Source organism: Simochromis diagramma, unplaced genomic scaffold (genome assembly GCF_900408965.1).
Source record: "Simochromis diagramma unplaced genomic scaffold, fSimDia1.1 OVJJ01000606.1, whole genome shotgun sequence".
Lineage (NCBI taxonomy): Eukaryota > Metazoa > Chordata > Actinopteri > Cichliformes > Cichlidae > Simochromis > Simochromis diagramma.
The window spans coordinates 603,228-621,308 of NW_024387233.1; the positions used below are offsets into that span (position 1 = coordinate 603,228).

The 18,081-nt window shown below is 41.0% G+C and overlaps 1 protein-coding gene across 5 annotated transcripts; it reads left to right on the plus strand.

Moving 5' to 3' along the window:
* The first annotated feature begins 3,041 nt into the window (after nt 1-3,041).
* Nucleotides 3,042-17,137, plus strand: zgc:112982 (uncharacterized protein LOC503771 homolog). Of its 5 annotated transcripts, none has more exons than XM_040052462.1 (11): nt 3,042-3,516; nt 4,202-4,245; nt 6,917-7,567; nt 7,909-8,727; nt 11,625-11,794; nt 12,379-12,499; nt 12,654-12,723; nt 12,827-12,963; nt 14,282-14,348; nt 15,892-15,991; nt 16,688-17,137. In XM_040052462.1, the coding sequence occupies exons 2-11, from the start codon at nt 4,211-4,213 to the stop codon at nt 16,699-16,701; spliced, it is 2,184 nt and encodes a 727-aa protein (XP_039908396.1). In that variant the 5' UTR covers nt 3,042-3,516; nt 4,202-4,210; the 3' UTR covers nt 16,702-17,137. The 5 variants fall into 5 exon arrangements, with proteins under 5 accessions (XP_039908396.1, XP_039908395.1, XP_039908397.1 ...); XM_040052461.1 differs by having other exon boundaries at nt 3,042-3,291; XM_040052463.1 differs by lacking the exon at nt 4,202-4,245 and having other exon boundaries at nt 3,042-3,291.
* Nucleotides 17,138-18,081: the final 944 nt, after the last annotated feature.

The window sequence follows — 18,081 nt, forward strand, 5'->3', positions numbered from 1 at the left end:
TCACCCCAACGACCTCCAGCGCATTGATTTTTATCATCAGCTTCCCTCCCTCCACGTTTGCTCACTGCTCCTCCAGATTGTGCTGAAACGCGTCGTCAGAGGGTCCCCCGGGTCCCCTTGTGTATGAAGTAGACATAAAGGATATAATGTTTATTCTAATCTTACTTAAACTCTGTGACACTGCAGCTTGGTGGAATATATCATTGTAAATGTGGTGCATGGAAAACTGCTGAAAACGAACAATAAACTTCATCAAGCCATTCGTGTCAGTGAGCCGGATAAATAAACTAATGAATGGAAAACTGAATCATTAAGGAAGTAAGGGACATGTTTGAGATGTTTAGTCTTTGACCTTCATATGAAAACGATCTAGTGTAGGGCTTAACGCAGACGCTTTTCTTTATCATTATATCTCACTGTGTGTTGACTTGATGCTGCACTGAAATTAAAAATCACCTGCAAAAACTGGATGGATGGATTTGATTTTGTTCCTGACCCCAGAATCAGCTTCTGCATTATTTAACCCAAGACCCGAGCTCTTTCATAGCATGCATTTTTATTTTCTCTTTGCTCTTTGGGCTGATTGGGACCTGATGAATGTAAAAGAATTTTTTTCTTTTTTACCTGATTTTTGTTTCTGAGAAAAATGAGATCCACATACGAGGACATTCGCTTTAAGTTTCGATAGAACAGTGGCAGTGTCCTTGTAAGTGGATGTCAGGCCCTTGTTAAGCAAAATTTAGTATTTTGGTTTGGCAACCCAAAACGTCATGTCCACATATGTGGACACCAGATCGTAGGAGGTTAAAACAGATTCAAACTTCCTGTTGGGGTTTTCAGCCTTCAGCATGAAAATGATTTTGATGGAGATTTTTAAACCACTGACTTCTGGATTATAGCAGCATCAGAACCACAAAAACTATCAAATCTGCAAAGCTTTTAACTAAAGGGAAAGGTTAATGATTTTCATTATCGCCAGCTGCGGCCTCAAGGCTGGAGCTGAACAAAACACCCTGATAACGACTGTGTTTAGACTGTTCCCCCCCACTCCATGCAAGGCCACCTGGGTTGGCTGGAGGACTGTTTACTTAGCCTGGCGGGCGAAGGACACTGTCTCAGCTGAACTCTGGACACACACACACACACACACACACACATACACTGATATGCACACATTGATCCCCCCTCCCTTTCCAAATGCCTTCAATGCTTGTGCCCTACCAGGGAAGATGGCAGTCGACTGGACCAGCGCAGACACGCTGCAGGACCGGATGCGCTGTCTACACCGGCTCTCTCTCACCTTTTACCCTCCCCTGTTGCTTGTCTTGTGTTTCTATGGTGTATTGATAGTCATGTGCTTTTTGTGCTGAGCTGTTTTTTCTGTTATCAAACTGTTCTCCCACTAGGAGCTCAGTCTGAGTGGAGTTTTTTTTCTCCTCCTCTTACCTCATGTTATGTATTTTTGTTGTTTTTTTCCTATCAGCCTACCTTTCTGACATGTCTCCTCAATGTGATGTTTGTGTAAAGTTGGTGCTGTAACCCTAATTTCCTTCTGATTCTGATTCTGATTTAATTGGCACTCAATCTTCATCTATTAGCTGCTCCTTTTGGGGTCACACAACCCATCAATACATCCATGAATCCTCTCTGTGGTCATCCTCTTTTCCTCCTGCCTGGCAGTTCCAGCTATCCACTATCTTCACTCTCCATCCTCTGCACATGTTCAAACCTTCTCAGCCTCGTCTCTCTGACTTTGTCTCCGGCCTGAGCTGTCCCTCTGAAAAATCGTAACATCTCCAGGTTGGCCTCCCCCACTTCGTCTCCAAGCCAAACATCACAGCAGGTCTCACCACCATCCTCAACCTTTCCATCCACTCTTGCTGCTATGATTCTGTCACAAATCACCCCTGAAACTCGTCTCCAGCCACTCCACCTTGCCCGCACTCTCTTCTTCACCCATCTTGTGCACTGTTAGCTGCTTTGGATGGTTCTGTGCTCAATTTTCTATTCTGACTTCCGCCTGCTCCCTTCTCTTACAACATCATCTGCAAACATCATATTCTGCAGAGATTCCTGCCTGACCTCATCGTTTTGATATATAATCTGTTTCATTTGTCTGTTGTTAGCAATCTAAAGTTTGTGTGAAGGTAGGTACCAAAAACAGCTCAAAGGGATTTAGTTTGGATGAAAATCGGGTCACGGCAAATATGAAAATCAGTAACAACCTTATATTACCCACAGTTTTCTATTGATCAGTTCACAACAACATAGTAGGCTTTGGTGGACATGAGTACCCAGGTTGGCGAAGCTTTTGACCTTGACCTTCATTGTAAAAACCTGAATCAAAGTTAACCTTGAAAAAAAAAAATCGATATCATATGAAAAGGGCATAAAGAGAGCTGTACAAAACTATACAAAAACACCCCAGAGCATCACAATGATGCCATAATGTCACTGTATTGGATTAAAAAGATCATAGAACATCAAAGTTTAGTATAGCTCTTGCCCTTTGAGATTTGCGCTCTCTGAGTACGTTTGTGTTTGAGAATCTGCCACAACTAAAACACAGACTAAAGAGGGAATGGAAAACATTCCCCTCATAAAAGTCCAGCAGCCAGTCTCCTCCCTTCACATACATTTGCAGACTGTTGTAAACAGTGATAAACATAGTTGTGTCCATGTTTATCAAAAATAAATGCAATAAAGTAAAATAAGTATAAATTTTAATACAAAATTAGATAACAAAATTACATAACATAACAAAAATATTAATTTCAACAAAGCTATTGGGTTTTTTTTAGTCTTTTGATATTTTGTTTTATTTTCCTAAACTACAAGAAACGACTTATTTAAACTATTATTTCTTCATTTTAATTTGATTTTTAATTACAATAATAAAATATTCCAGCTAATATAAATAAATAAATAAAGTATCTCTATCGTAAATATGGTAAAATAGTTTTCACTAAAGTTGAAAATGTAACGGTGTGGCTGATATTTAGCACATATTTGTAAGAGGCTTTAAACCATCTTATTTTGAAAGGCCCGTGGCGGAAGTGTTGAGCTCAGGTTTTTTTGGCGGATCTTTGGGAGCAAATGTCCACACAGTCTCTTTATTTACAGTGTTTAACAGAAAGAGTAGCACGCAGCTGGCGTTTGGTTAAATTTAGCGACAGATAGGATTGTAATCTCGGTTTGTAATCTGTTATTTGGTCGTATTTTGGTGCGTTTATCCTTGTTTTAGCTAGCGTTGTTAGCCGTTGGTTGGCCTGTCGCGCGTCGCGGTCAAAGGTAAGAGAACTGCGTAGCATTAGCTGCTAACCAGCGTTATCCTTGTTTAGTTTAGGAAACATGTGTGATGACATGCAAGACGCTGTTTTTGATGCTCTTTAAAGCAAAAAGCTCCTCATACGGAAACAGAGCTGTGTTTTGTGTAACATTAAAGAAGAAGGGGCGTTGTTCGATTTATCGGCGTGCCCCTTAAAGCACCGCTGACCCTGATGTTCCCGGTGATCAGTGAGTTAACTGTCTTAGTTTGTAGAAAATATTCAGGTTGGTGTCATGTGAGACCTGCAGGCATTTATCCAGTCTGAAAACCTACATTACAGATGGTTTGGATGAGTAATCGATTAATGCAGTGGATACTGGTTAACTTTATTTTTGATGGGAGTAGTTAATGCATGATTATAATATTTAAGATGGGAGCCCTACTAATGTTAACTTAAGCTTGTTTAGCTTATGCGGAGTAACGTTAAAATATTCTTATTTTTATATAGCTGTGGTAGCAGTTAGACTTTTAATAACTTTGCTAAATCTATTTTGCTGAGCTAGTGTTTCCAGAGTTACACGATTTTAAAATAGTTTGGCTCATGTCTGTATATTAGAAAGAGTATACATACTATGGTGGAAAGTGTCAGGTGTCGGCCCACCTCTGTCCAGTTGTTCTACACCAGTGCGATGTTTTTGCTGAACCTTATTAGGTTGTTGTAAGCGTATGTGTCCATTATTTTAATAACCACGTTTCTTTGAACTTTTTAAATCATGCCTGCAGTGAAGTTTAAGCCCTGTTCAAGCTTTCTTGCAGAAACGAATGTTGAAAGGCTGAGTTTTGTCCTCTGCACCTGCTGCAGAGTTGACTGTAAAATTGGGTGTTGTCCCGGCACTCTTGATGTTGTAATAAAATGCTGTTCTTTCCTTTAAGGTTGACAAAATGTCAATACCACGGTCTCGATCACCACATTACAGGTAAATACGCTGCACTAACTGTACTTTTATTATGCATCCATTTAGGGCTGCACGATTAATCGTTAGAAAATCGCGATCTCGATTCATACTTATGTGCGATCTCATTTCCAAATGACAACGATTTAAAAACAAAAACAAAAACGACGACGATTGTACCGCATTTTGATCCGGGACGTAATCTGCATGAAAACAAGCGCTCACTCTTCCTGCTCAACAAATGACAAGGGCGGAGCCTTATACCACGTGATACAGAAGCTGTGCCGTGTGATGCTAAAATTAGCAGGGAAAAAACAACGGAGAGCACGTCAGGGATGATGAGAAAGTGACAGGAGAAAATCCGTCCCGGTCAACCACCCAAACATTAATAACGGGAACCTTATACAGCGCTTCCCTATACCCGTCGAACTCCCGCAGGCACAAAGACATTACGGAGGCTATTACTTATCACCTGACCAAAGATATGGCTCCCATCAACACTGTGCAAAACGAGGGATTTAGGAAAATGATCAACACCCTAGACAAACGCTACACGGTGCCGTCCCGCAACTGTTTTTCTATTGTTGCACTACCTGCTCTATACACGCAGCGTCGAGCAACGGTGGAGACGGAATTTCAAGCAGTACAACATTTTGTGGCAACAACAAAACGTGAGACATTTGTTGTTTTTATGTTCAGTCTCAACTGTTACGAAGTTGATGTGCAGTTAATAAGTGCAATAAATATTTATACTGGAAAAGAAAATCGTGAGAGAATCGTGATCTCAATTCTAAGCCAAAAAATCGTGATTCTCATTTTATGCAAAATCGTGCAGCCCTACATCCATTCTAGCGTGTGACTGTAGTGTTTGGTTACTTGGGGAATATTTTATACCGTCTGGTGTTCCCACGGGGTCATTTTTAGGACCACTGCTGTTTAACTTGTCAAGAGGCACAGTTATGTTTACCTGTCTCCACCCCTGTGTACGCACAAGACAAACTGATGCGATCACTGGTGCTGAAGATGAGAGTCTGGAAATTTCAGTTGCTGACCTTATTTTTAAGAGTCAGCTCTGACTGTGCTGTTGTTCTGTTTTCTGTCATCTAAAAGTATTGAAAAAGTTTGGAGCTTTCTGTTGCACATGGTCGATGGAAATCTGGCCTGTACTTTTTTTTCCCACTTGACTGTGTGGAGATACAGAAATTATTTGACTGCTACAATATATCCTTTATCATTAACATTGCATTGAACTGTTTATTAAAGCTACTGGCATCATATTAACCTTTTTATTACAGGTGCAGCTATAATCATTGTATACACATTTTATGTTGTGCTCGTGAAGAATTGATGCTCAGTCTATTTAAGCTTTCAAGCTTTGTGAGCGCGATGTCTTCACAGTCTATTGTGTAAGTGACTGATGTGTTGCAGTGTACATCTTCCCAGGCGTGTGCTCAATAAATCATCGTTTGACTGAATTCTTCTGGGCCAGTGTTGGTTTTGTTCCTTGCCTCAATATTTCGAATTGGGACAACTGCAATGCTCTGTTCACGGGAACATTGCAAAGCACCGTAACCAACTTTATCTGGCATAGTTCTTAGCAAAAAGAAATCTGACCATGTCACAGCTGCACTGAGGTCATTATTTTGGCTTCCAATTAGCCTTAAAGTTGGTTTTAAAATTTGAAAAGTTGATTTTAATGTCCTGTATGGTGTGAAACCTTAATATTTCTCAGACAGTTTTATATTTTATAGTTTAAACAGTTCTGACACGCTATCATCTGTTATTGCCCATATGGAAAATAAATAGTAAAAACATATATGATTTACTCATGAAAGTGGCCACTTTCTCATTACTTTCATTTTTTTTTTTTTAGTAAGTATACAAAACATACAAGTTTCATTATATAATTTTTCAAGGGATCTTATATGTGTTTTCACTCTTGTATGCTTTTCATACAAGTTTCATACAAGACAGATAAAAACTTTATAAGATTTATATATATCTTTTCCATATGGGTGGGTGTACTCCAACACAGCTAAACTCACAAGTGTTCAATTTCTACTAATTTTATTGATTTTAAGTTACTGTTCTTGTAATTTTTACTGGTATATTGTTGTTTTTCATTACATCATTACATTTTTAGAAATGAATCAGATTTTTTTTAAAACTGGTAATTGCAGTCCTTATTGTTTTGAATATACAGTGGAACCCCGACTTATGAAATTAATTTGTTCCAGAGGGTCTTTCGTAAGTCAAAATTTTCATAAGTTGAAACACCTTTTTCCATCGCCTTTTGAGTGAGGCGATGCTGGCTGAAGATGAAGTTCTTGGTGGAGGAGGAGGTGGCGGCGGAGGTTGAAGAAAGCATATGTATGCATACATACGTATGTGAACATGTACATAACATTATGGGATTTAATTTAAAAAAAATTTAATTTCTATTTCATCTATTTCGTTACGTGGGCATTTTGCCGTACCACGGGTCTTCGTAAGCCAGGGTTCCACTGTACTTATTTGCTTATTTTCTTACACTATCTTGCTAGTGTTCTAGATTGTACTTCCAAGTGAAGTTATGCTTCCCAAAAACTGATTTAAAATTATTTTCTAGATGCTGATGTATTAATTCCGGTGCTATCTGTTTCTAAAATGATATATATATATAATATATTTTTTTTTTCTATGTTCACTTTTTCAGGAGGTTGCCATTGGAGGAACCTGGCTTTGATCCACACAGACCAAGTGGAGATCTGGATGGGATTTCTATGGACAGAAGGGAACGCTTTCGGAAAGGTTCTGAAGAAATCAGGGAGAACTTCAGTGAAGACATGTATCCAGAAGGGCAGAGGAGAGCCCCTCCATTCACAGATGACCATCGATTTGAACGTCAGCCTTACAAAGACCGGGAGGAGTTTCACCACAGGAGGTTATCACCCCGCCATGATGTACGCTATGAAGAATGGAGGTTTCCCCCAGTGAGAGATGGAGGATTTGATGGAGATAAGAGAAGAGAAGGCTTTAGAGAGGAATTCCAGAATTTTGAACACAGGAGTCGGTCGCCGCCGAAGTTCACGAGGGAAAGGTTGCCACCGACACCGAGGTCTAATTCAGACCAGAGGGATTCGGGGATGGGCTGGAAGAGAGAGGAGCAGGTCAGGGATCGGTGGAGGTTCACAGACCTCAGTCCCAGTTTGAGGTCTGACGACCAAAGAGTTGGAGGAGATGGGGAAAGAGGGAGGAGATTCACTCAAGGTCCTAATAGAGGCAGACAAAGGGAAAACCCACATCATGAGAGGGGCCTCCCTTTTAAAAGACAACGAAGAGAAATGGATGACGTCAATCATCCTGGGTAAATTTTAAGCAAAATGCTTTGCAGCACTATCGGGAAATGAAGAACGTAGAAGATTCCTATCTTCTAATTTTCTGTAGCGCAAATTTCCTCACTGTTCATCTTCATGCCTTAATTTCACTAATGCACTACTCTAGTGTTAAATATTGCATGGCTTATAGTTTCTTACCTTCTTTCTGAGAAATGTAAAGTTCTTTTTGTCTTATTTTGACCTCTTTTCATTATTTGTGTTATCAGTGATAATACATTAATGATTACATATTGATTCATTTAGGTTTGATTATTTCCAGTCTGAATTTAAAAGTGAAGATGTTGAACCACCTCCTCTTATGCCACCACAGGTCCAGGAATGAGAAGGACTTTGGGGAAAAGGGTTACTCAATGGAAGGAAGCAGACATGAGTTTGGTGAAGACACTCGGGGAAACCTCCCCCACGGAGACGGTCGGTACTCGGGGCCACTTGTCATTGAACACGATCATGGTATCCGAGACAATAGAAAGCTGCCACGATGGGAAAGGTTTGATGACCACAGGGATCTCAAGCCTGAGTTTGATCGACAGAGGAAGCCCCGTCCAGGGGGCTCCTCTGAGGAGCTTTTTAGGAAGACGGGAACCAGGTTGGATGATCAGGAAGATCCACGAGAACACCGTTATCAAGGTAATTCGGGGGAATCAAACTATTATGAAACTAGGAGAAGCCCTGTGCTTCAGGACAGGTCAAATGCAGCAAGATATGGTGTTCAAGGTGGCCCCATGAATCACAGGGGGAGAGGTGCCACTCAACCAGCAAGAAGGAGGTACAACCCAAATCAAAGCGGACGGCCAGGACAACCAAGAAATCACCCACGCTTACAGCAGGCCTCCCAGGGATACCAAGATCTTCCTCGCGAAGAGCAGAGACAAGGGTTCCACCCCGTTAGGGAAGATTATGACGACGACACTGAAGATGAGCCCAACTGGGCAGAAAAAGACAAACTTCAACAGTGGGACCAGGAAAGGCCTAGAAGTCTGGAACGGCCCCCAGGGAGGGATTTGGACCCTAAAATGCCCCATTTGAGGCAGCAGGGATGGAGCAATCAGAAAGCCAAAAATATGACCGTTTTAACAGAGGAAACGCTAACCATCAAGGTGGACATGAGTCGGCCCATAAACCAGAACAGGTAGAGTATTTTCTTTATCTTATCAAGGGTGAGGGGTGAAAGTTCACACTTTCTTTTCATGATCTTGTGAAGAAGAAAAAAAAACCTATGAAGCTGCCACATGGAGTTTGAAGACTGGCATTGAAAAAAGCACAAATAATTCCATGTCATCTGATATTAAAATTGATTTTGGATGAAATTGATTTGAATACTGGCAGATTCAGAACCAGTACTGGAAATGTGTTCCCTTATGGGGAATTAAAGGGACCTACCCAATCATATGTGCCGTTACCTCATACGGCTGGGATGCTTCATAGAAGTTTCTCCAAGGAGTCCATGTTCATTTAAAGTGGAAGTCACTCTCATGAATACTTGTGGACTGCAGGACACCTCAAGGAAAACAAAAGGAACTTCCAACTCCATGATGTTAGTCCCGAACCGAATATGGCCTTTATTTTAGGAAGCATGGTGCTGATGCGGAGTCTTCATTTGTGCTTTTCAGAATTCACCTGGAAGAAAATTTGCAACAAACTTGTTTCATTGAATTCAAGTTCCAGTCGCACAAATAAAGGAGTCAATTTTGCACTTGATTTATTTTTTTTAATGCGTTGAGTTAAATTGTGTAGATGAATCCAAAGGACCTGTTATTTGGTAATGAAGATGACTGAATCCTAATTTATCCCTTTTGAGGATGGAAAGGTGCAATTTCTACCCCCAACTCTGGATGATGTTTGATTTGAAACTGCTTTAAGAGGCATATTTACCTTACATCTACAACATTGTTGGTTTTTACTGATTGATGGACTTTGAAAGCTGAATGTGGGATACAAGACACAGTACTGACAGGATTCGATCAGCAGATGCAACTTCTGTGGGCGCTGGAAATCAAACATGTTTTTCAGGAGGATCTCAGACCGTCTGAGTCTAAAGAAGAGTTTGCTACTGAAACCTACATTGAACCATGTTTTCTAAAATCAAAAAAAGAGTGATGTGCACCCTCCAAACACCACCTCTCACTCCGTCATCACTTGGTAATATGGTGTCTTCGGTGTGCTGATAACATAAAGAGAGAGTTTTTGCTTCTGCTTTCTTTTGGAGCTGCTTGGAAATGAAAAATGATCCTCAGTGAATTTAGGATTTGCCTCGTATGTGCATTTAAGGACACAGTCAGTGACATCTGGACTAATGCTGTTGCTACTGGAAGAGGAAATATTTGTTCTTTCTCTTGTTTTGAAAGGGAAGTTGAGCAAAGCTGGCAGTAACTGATGGTACTACTAAAAATAAACATGGAAACTCTGATATGCGCTGTGATAAACCACACACCTTGTTGTCTAAATGCCAGAGAGGAAGTTCACTACAGCAAGCAAAAGAAGAAGATGATGATCTGAAGGCTCTGCCATGGAGAAAATGTTGGGAAACCATAAAATGAGACATTTTGCAGGAAGATGAGAAGACTTGGCAGCCATTGTTGGGCCACATACCAGAGATGACATTTAGAAATCAATGAGGAACCTGTGTGCACCAATCAGTTATGGGAAGAAGGAGAGACAGTGAATGGAGTCCTGCTCAGAAAGTGCATGCCGTGAGTGAGTTTTGGCCATTTCATGTTTGTGCGTATACAATCTTATTGGAAAGCGTGCCGAGGATCCAGATGCAAGGAATCGTCCAACTAAAGGCAGGCACAAGCAAGTCCCTGTTTTGTGCAGCGAGCCACTGGAGTCTGATGGATCATGAAAAGAGTTCAACTTCACGGCCTAAACATTAGTTACAGGCTTTTTGAGGAGGAGACTAATGACGTGAATATCATCAACCAGCTAAAATAAAGGATTCCTCATCATCATCATCATCATCACAGAAGATAACTGGGGAAAATGCACCCTCATTAACGCTTTGAAAAGATGGCGACGAAGCTATAAACCTGAATAAATTAGGAGCTGGAGCATTTCAAAGCAGCAAACATAAAAGGGTGATTTATTCTGAAGAAAACTGAAGTGAAATTGTCCTTAGTTTAAGAAGAGAAAATAAATCCAGGAACACAATCTTCAGTGGTGACAGCAGAGAATTTTAGGCCTTGTCAATGGTTTCAGAAGAAGACACCAGTAATCACTATTGTTGAAAGGAAAAATGGACTCCATATACAGAAAGATCACTAATCTGGATAACTGGAAACCTTCAATCACATCTGTTACCAAGAGGTTAATCAGCATCGTCCTTCGACAGTGCTTTGAAAAGGAAGCTTCTAAAAGAAGTAATCGTCAGGAGGAGGATACGAATTTAAAGATTGTGTACAATCGGACATTTCTGTGTCGTTCCTCTTGAACCGTGACAGGACTGGAGAATCCAGCAGACAAGCGGATCAGATATCTGAACTAAGAGTCGAAGATTTCATACGAGAAAAGAAGTGTGAACTTTCGCCCCAAGCTTTAACTCACCTGCCAGTTATATAAAAATAAATAAATAAATAAAATAAAAAAAGCGTATATTGGGCTTCTCTGGCTTCTCCTTTAAGCCTTTTTAAATATCCATTAAAATGAATAAAATTGGTGTGATTCTCTGTGCGCTTAAGGGTGAAAACCTTCCTTTTTATTCAACCAAATAAAAGACTCTAGTTACTGTAAGCATTGTGATTTGTGGGACTCGTTAAAGGTAAGTTTACTGGGTAAGGTAACGACTTTTTTACTTAAGTGTGATTGGTACAGAAAGGAGTGTACATTTAAGATCCATCTTTTAAAAAACACTGCATTAAGTAAGGATGTAAAGATGGTGTACAAACTAAATATTAAAATGGTATTAAAGCTAATTTTCAGTGACTTAAGCCATGCTAAACAAACGCCGATTCCCTGGCCACAAGGATCATTTATCATGTGTTTATTCATTGTGTTGGTATCAATCTCCCTCTTTTCTTCCTCGTCCTGCAGCCTGCTGTGTTATTCCTCAGACAGGCAGCTCTCTTTAGATCTGGTCAATGTTGGTCGCCAGCGTCTGGACTTCCTGCCCATGCTGGAGCACTCCGGCACATATCAGGAGACCGCCATGCACACTGGGACGTTTGCCCAGGAGATTATCACACTCGTGCACCTTGTCAAAGGTTAGTGCTGCATGTTGCACACGGGGCCTGCAGATATTTTCTGACAAAACAACAAAAACTAGGTCCAACAATGAGCGGCACAGTGTTTGTGGCAATAGATTTTGGTAGGTGAGGTTATTGCACTCCTTGTCTTCCTCTTAAAACTAGTTGGAGGCTACAGTTTTAGGCACCCACAGGTGGTCTTTGCATTGCTCTGCAGCATCAGCCAGGTTAGGCTACCAGTACATGAAACAGCTCTCCATGTGGTTCAGGGTCTGGTTAAAGTAAACCGCCCAGCTCACGTCAGATCTCCGGAGCCGAACCAGTCTGACTCTGGGATGAAATGCGGCTCTACTGGGAGCTTACTTTGTCTTCTTAGACATTAGCAGGACTTGCTGGTTAGCAGCAACTAAACTTTCAAAATAAGAGTAACGGGATTCTGTTGTTCTTTAGGACAGAGTAAAATTACAAAAAAAAGGATAAAATCTAAATAAAAGGCACCGAGCAGCATTGATGTGCGTGTAATCATATAGAAGAAAAGTGAGCTAAGAAGTGCAAATAGTCGTACAATTGGTGTGTTTTAAGTGTGTGGTCTGCATTTACAGAGCAGTATTTCAGAGGGGATGGGATCACCCTGAATCAGCGCTTCTCAGCTCCACAAGAAGGCAGCTTTTCTGAAGAAGAGATGGAGGAGCTGACGTCGGACGAGGGATTCGAGTCAAACCAGTAGGTGGACAGGCATAAAGTTTGTTTACCTGCCGAAGTAAAGTGATGGTGAAAGCAGTACATAAATTATAAGAAATATCTTCCTTTTTCTTTACAGACGCCCTAAAAATGACTCTAAAATCTTTTCTCTTGGCTTTCTCCTTCTTGTCTGCAGAGGTTTCAGTTTGGATATGAACTCGCTGCTCAGTGACGACAAGCCTCTGTTCTTCTCGAGACCAACACAGGTAAAAAAAGAAAAGAGAAATAAAGAAATGCACTCGATACTAGAGACTATTGGGAGCTCTGGTTATGACTGATTCATTAATCCTTTTGGTAAATTGACCTCAGGGCGTGAGGCTGCAGCCCGTGCGAGGTCCGGGTGACCTGAGGCACGACCTGGAAAGGAGGCGACAGGAGAAACTGGAAGGGGTTAAAGTTACAATAGCTGGGAGCACTATGTCACAGCGCCCCCTGGGTGCATGCAGGTGGGTTTTAACCCAAGTCTTCTTATCAATCACTTGACAATGTTTCTGTGGATGCTGTTTTTGGCAGAATATATTCATGTGCAATCGTCACATGAATATAGAAGGGGCAATCTTTCTTAGATTAGGTGCAAGGAGGTAGTCCTTGTTACGTGGACCCTCCAGAGGGTCTCTAGTCACGAGCGTAGCAAGGAGTGAGATCATTACTGGAGAGCTGAATGGACATCATGATGTTAGCTGTTGGTTTTTGTCCTCTAGTCACATGCTGGATGGCATGCGCATGTACTTTTTAGGTTGATTAAACATCTGTGCAGCAGGTCAAAGTACAGTCTGCTCATGGGGAAACATCCCTGCAACCCCAAATTATGGCAAAAAACCAAAAATAAACAAATGTGAGTGAAGTCAGTAAACAGTCCTTTGAGCTCCACGAATCAATAACTCATAAGATAATGTTGTAAAAACATGGTCCAAGCTCCACCAGTAGCTCTGATTTCACGCTGCAGCCCACTGCACTGAGTTTCTGTTGTTTACACATTTTTATTAGCATTATTATTTTACACCGTTGCTGTTGTAGCCTGTAGGAGCATAAAAATGGTCCTTTTTTAAAAAAGAGTCAAATGGATTTGTTTAGCTTGGAGCTGAATGTCTTTTGGAGTCACTCAAAGAACTCTTCAAAATAAAATGACTTCAGTTTGTCACAAACAGCATGAGACAAAGAAAACATGTGAAGAAGTCAAACAGGAAGTGAGCTCCCAGTGAGCCAGGCTTTATTTATTAAGCTGATTTTTGGTATTCAAGATGTTTTACCTGTGGTCATGTCATGTGACCTGACCTGCAGTAGGGCTTTTATTCTTTCTTGTGGTTTTCATCAGTGGCTCAGTGGGATGATAATGGATAGCTCCACCTTTAGCAGGCTGCACCTGGTGTCTGAAAGAAGAGTCGACGCATGTATTAAAAAGATGTTTGTTTGCCTCCAGATGTTTTCTGCACATTGACATTTGACTCACTGTTGTGTTAATATAAAACCAGTGTACCAGCTGCACACAACCACCGTGGGCCAACATGCTGTACAGAGGAGTAAACACATAAAAACAGCAACAAAAAAGACCAAAAATAAATAGAATACAATAAAATCAACACGTCAAAAGCCAAAGACAAGATGTGGAGAAGGTTGAGGGCCATCCAGGCTTTAATGTCTTTAGGACACTTGAGTACAGTCAAGCACAATATCCCTCAGTTTTAAAAAACTGAAGTAAAGTTTCTTTTATTCTTGTCACTGATTAAATAGTTTTAAAATGTGTTGTTTTTGTTTTTTTGTCAGTGATCCAGTAATGGGATACAGTGACAAGATGCCTCATATGGACCACAGGAGACGAGATGGAAGCACGGTGAGTTACAGCGAGTCTCACCAGGCTTAGTCATGTGACATGTTTGGTGATGACTTCCTGAAAAGGTCAAAGTGGGCGTGTCCCAATCCAGGGACTTCATCCTTTGAGCGCTTGAAGTCTGAGGCTGTTAAATGGGACGGTCTAGTTTACGATGTGCTGCTCAAGTTGCCTAGAAATCCTTATACTTTCCGCCAGAAGTGTTTTAAACAGCAAAGGATGAAATGAATTTAGTTTTGTATTTTATTTATTTATTTTTTTACTTTTACTGATTTTTTTTATTTTTATTTTTGCCATGTTAAGTATCTTAAGCTGGGATTAGCTGATGTGTTTAACCCTTTAAAGCCGGTCGGAGCGGGCACGCTCTGTTTTGCGTAACTATTTTTAAATCCCGGTAGCTCTGCAACCACGTGAGCTAGCGCAATAATGGTTTTTGCATATGAAACTGGAGGAGTTGTACTCACATCTTATGCCATCAGCTTGTCCTCGGTCACAGTTTCCTTCCACATAAAGCTTTGCAAGAACTGCGTAAAAAGCGCTTGCAGCAACAAAAACATAATATTCCAGAAACAGGCTTTGCCGATCCGATCAGCTGTTCGTAACACTTCCTACGTCGGAACAGACATCAGCGCAAACTATCGCATGTCCGCCATTTCCTGCCCAAAACGCGGAAATGTAGTTTTTTACCTTCAGGGCCTCATGAGCCTATACTGTTGTTTTTAAAAGTTATGTTTGACTTTATGCTTTTCTGTGTAGTTTCTGGGATGCTGAGGACTCATATTGCACTGCTGGAAATAGTTTATTTTGATGCTGCTTTTTTGCAAATTTGCAGTATAATATTTATTTTAGTTTTTCCTGCAGTGTATAAAAAATGGTGTATTTCAAAAACAAAACCATGAAGACACTCAAAATAAATTTCCTGTGGTGGGAAACTATTTTGTGCAACTTTTTTGTATTTACAGTTTTGAGGGATAAGCCCCTTAAATTTCTCTAACTACAAATATATGTTAAAAAAACAAAAATGACTTTCATTTGTTTTTTGTAGTTTATTGCACTTTTTTGTAATTTATGTAATTACTATGCACTTAATGCAGACATATTATTATAATTTGGGGTTTAATGGTTGTATTGATGTATAGCAACTTGAAATGCTCCCACAAATGGCTCCACAGCATGTAAAAATATAATATAAGCTCTGGCGGACTTGGTCCTGTGGTTGGTCTTAAAGGGATAATTAAAACCTTAGAGCAGTGAAATGTGTCCCTGTTTCAAATACAGAGCTTCAGTAAAGATTGAGGGCACATATTTCTGTTTCATATCATTTCAAATCTCCACCTCAAAGACAATTTTTACAGTGTCTATATGGAGGTATTGTATATACAAGAGACAAATATTGTTCTTTTAATATATTGGTGCCACTGTGTTTGTCTTATATGACTAAAAGGAAAATTCACAAGCTATAAAAGTTTAATGTAATCGTCCCTTGAAGGACGCCGTCCCTGAACTGGGTCACTGCCAGTGACTTGGGTCTTTTTCTGCTCCACAGGGACCGAGGAGAGGAGCTCTGAACAGGCTGAACGCAGGCGCCCAACACGGGAACAGTCGCTTCGGCTTTCAGAAACAGAACTTCCGCAACAGCTCTGCAGGTAAATTTAACAAGATGGCTAAAAGAAATGAAAAGTGACGAGTGGCTGATCCTCCTCACTGCTCATATTCTCAGGGTTTAAGGTCGTCTGACACTGATGGTCATTTCTGTGGTGAATAAATATTGTTTTTAACCAAAACCACACACCGGCTCTCATGTTAAAAACATATAAGAGAAAAAAGTTTTCTTTTAAAAAGATCACCTTTTTCCTTCCGTACAGCGTGTGTGCTCGTGTTGCTGTCACCAGCAGAAGCTCCTCCCTCTTTAACCCCACCTCTCAGTCTTTATTCTGACTGGAGCTGGTTGTAAAGCTGCTGAAAGGCAGACGTCACAGCCGCGGCTCGCTGCTATCTGAGGCTGGCTGTGACACATTTAGTCGGCTTTATTTGGTTTGTCCCCGTTGTGTAACGGACCTTAAGCTCCTCCCCTTCTCCCTGCCTGTCTAAGGCGCTCGGTTAGTGGGATATTCCCTCTGAACTTTACCCTGCTGACACATTTTAATCAAAGGTGGTTTCCTCACCCGCCCACACAGATCAGCTTCCTGGATCTCGTCCAATCCAGTCTTCTCGCCTCGTCTCTTTCCAGTTCGACCTGTTAAATCCTTGTTTTTTTTGGTTTATTCTTCACCCCCCTGTTAGCCTGGAGTTTCTTTCCTTTTTTTGTCTGACCTCATCTCTTTCTGTCCCCACCTCCACAGGTCCAAACTGGTGACCGGGCTCCTCGAGTGGTTTCCGTTTGCATTTATAAAACCAGCCGTTCTCGGGCCGACCTGCGTCCATGGTAACATGTCGGATGTGAAGAGGCCTCTGCTGTGGCGGTGTTTTTGCGACGGACGCAGCAGACTGAGAGATGAAGTAGAAAAATGTGAAATGCTGATTCGTGCAGCGCTGGTCTGTGTTTGCACCTGTTATGTTGCTTCTTCTCCCTCATAATTTTATTTGAAACCATTTCAAAATGTCTTTGTGTTGTTGGTGAAAGTCTGAGAGTTTCCTCACGAACAGGCTCGTTTTTACCCGTCCCTGAAAGTCTGTTTGTAATGAACATTTCTGTGTTTTGGTGACAGGTTTTGTTCTTTGTCCTTGTTCTGTGTACACATTTCACGCTGCTCGCTGAGCGGTGCTGAACAAATAAAACGTTTGTTTTTAAATCGTGTCTGTCGCTCGATTTTAAAAGTTACATTTTATTTCTGAGGGAACCCGTACGCAGAAAAACGCATTTGAGTCGTTGGGAGGTTTTGAAAGCGTTCAAACTTGTTGAGAAGGACAAACGAGTTAAACTGCTTAAAGTGAACCTGTGTGCTCAGCCAGAGTGACATCATTAACCACACTTGGGGACAAACGCTCCTCAGCTCCCAGTCAAAGACGCACCGAGGGTTAGAAGAAAATGGTCCAAAAAAATCTGCTTTTTCTCTTCACACATGTTCTGGCATCCATGAAAAATGAGGTTTAGTAAAATCGGCAAACACAGAAATCCTGAAAAATGTGTCAGTGTTGTGTCGACATGCAACTGACAGCAAAGAACCAATTTTAAATGATATCTTTGCTTCTAGCAGCCTGTCACAAAAACGTCGTTTGTTTGGATTTTTTTCCTTGAATGTATTTTTTTTTTTAAGCCAAAGATCGATTAACAAACAGCTGCTAGTTGCAAACTCAGAATAAATAAATAAGGAAACTGAACAAGCGGAGGCAAAAGAACAAAAACGGAACAAACCTGTACAGCAGATGTCTACACTCATGTCCTTTAAATGTAGGAAAAGTCCAGCAAAGCTCTGAGTGATGAGTCCAAATTTAAAATTTTAAGTCACCGGCAGTATGTTTGGAGGTCAGGAGCTGCAGCCATCTGTGAAACACTGCGAGGGTCATATTTGTGGCTCAGTTTCAGCCAGCAGCGTTGGTGATCACGTCACAATCGATGCAGAAAAGTACCTGTCAGAGTTTGATCCACCCTGCGAGACCATCTGGAAAGCATCTGATTGGTAAAGTCTTCATTTTTAAGCGTGACCCCAAACACAGCACTGTCAGTCATGGATCAGCCTCCCCAGTGTCCAGACCTCAACATGATCACCAGAACAGAAACATCCAAAGAAGAGCT

What these genes read in the sequence shown, in the direction of transcription:
- zgc:112982 (XM_040052462.1), top strand. Translation starts at nt 4,211, where the DNA reads ATGTCAATACCACGGTCTCGATCACCACATTACAG. An exon ending in TCTCGATCACCACATTACAG is followed by an intron (nt 4,246 to 6,916) that starts GTAAATACGCTG and finishes TCACTTTTTCAG; the next exon opens with GAGGTTGCCATTGGAGGAAC. An exon ending in GATGACGTCAATCATCCTGG is followed by an intron (nt 7,568 to 7,908) that starts GTAAATTTTAAG and finishes ATGCCACCACAG; the next exon opens with GTCCAGGAATGAGAAGGACT.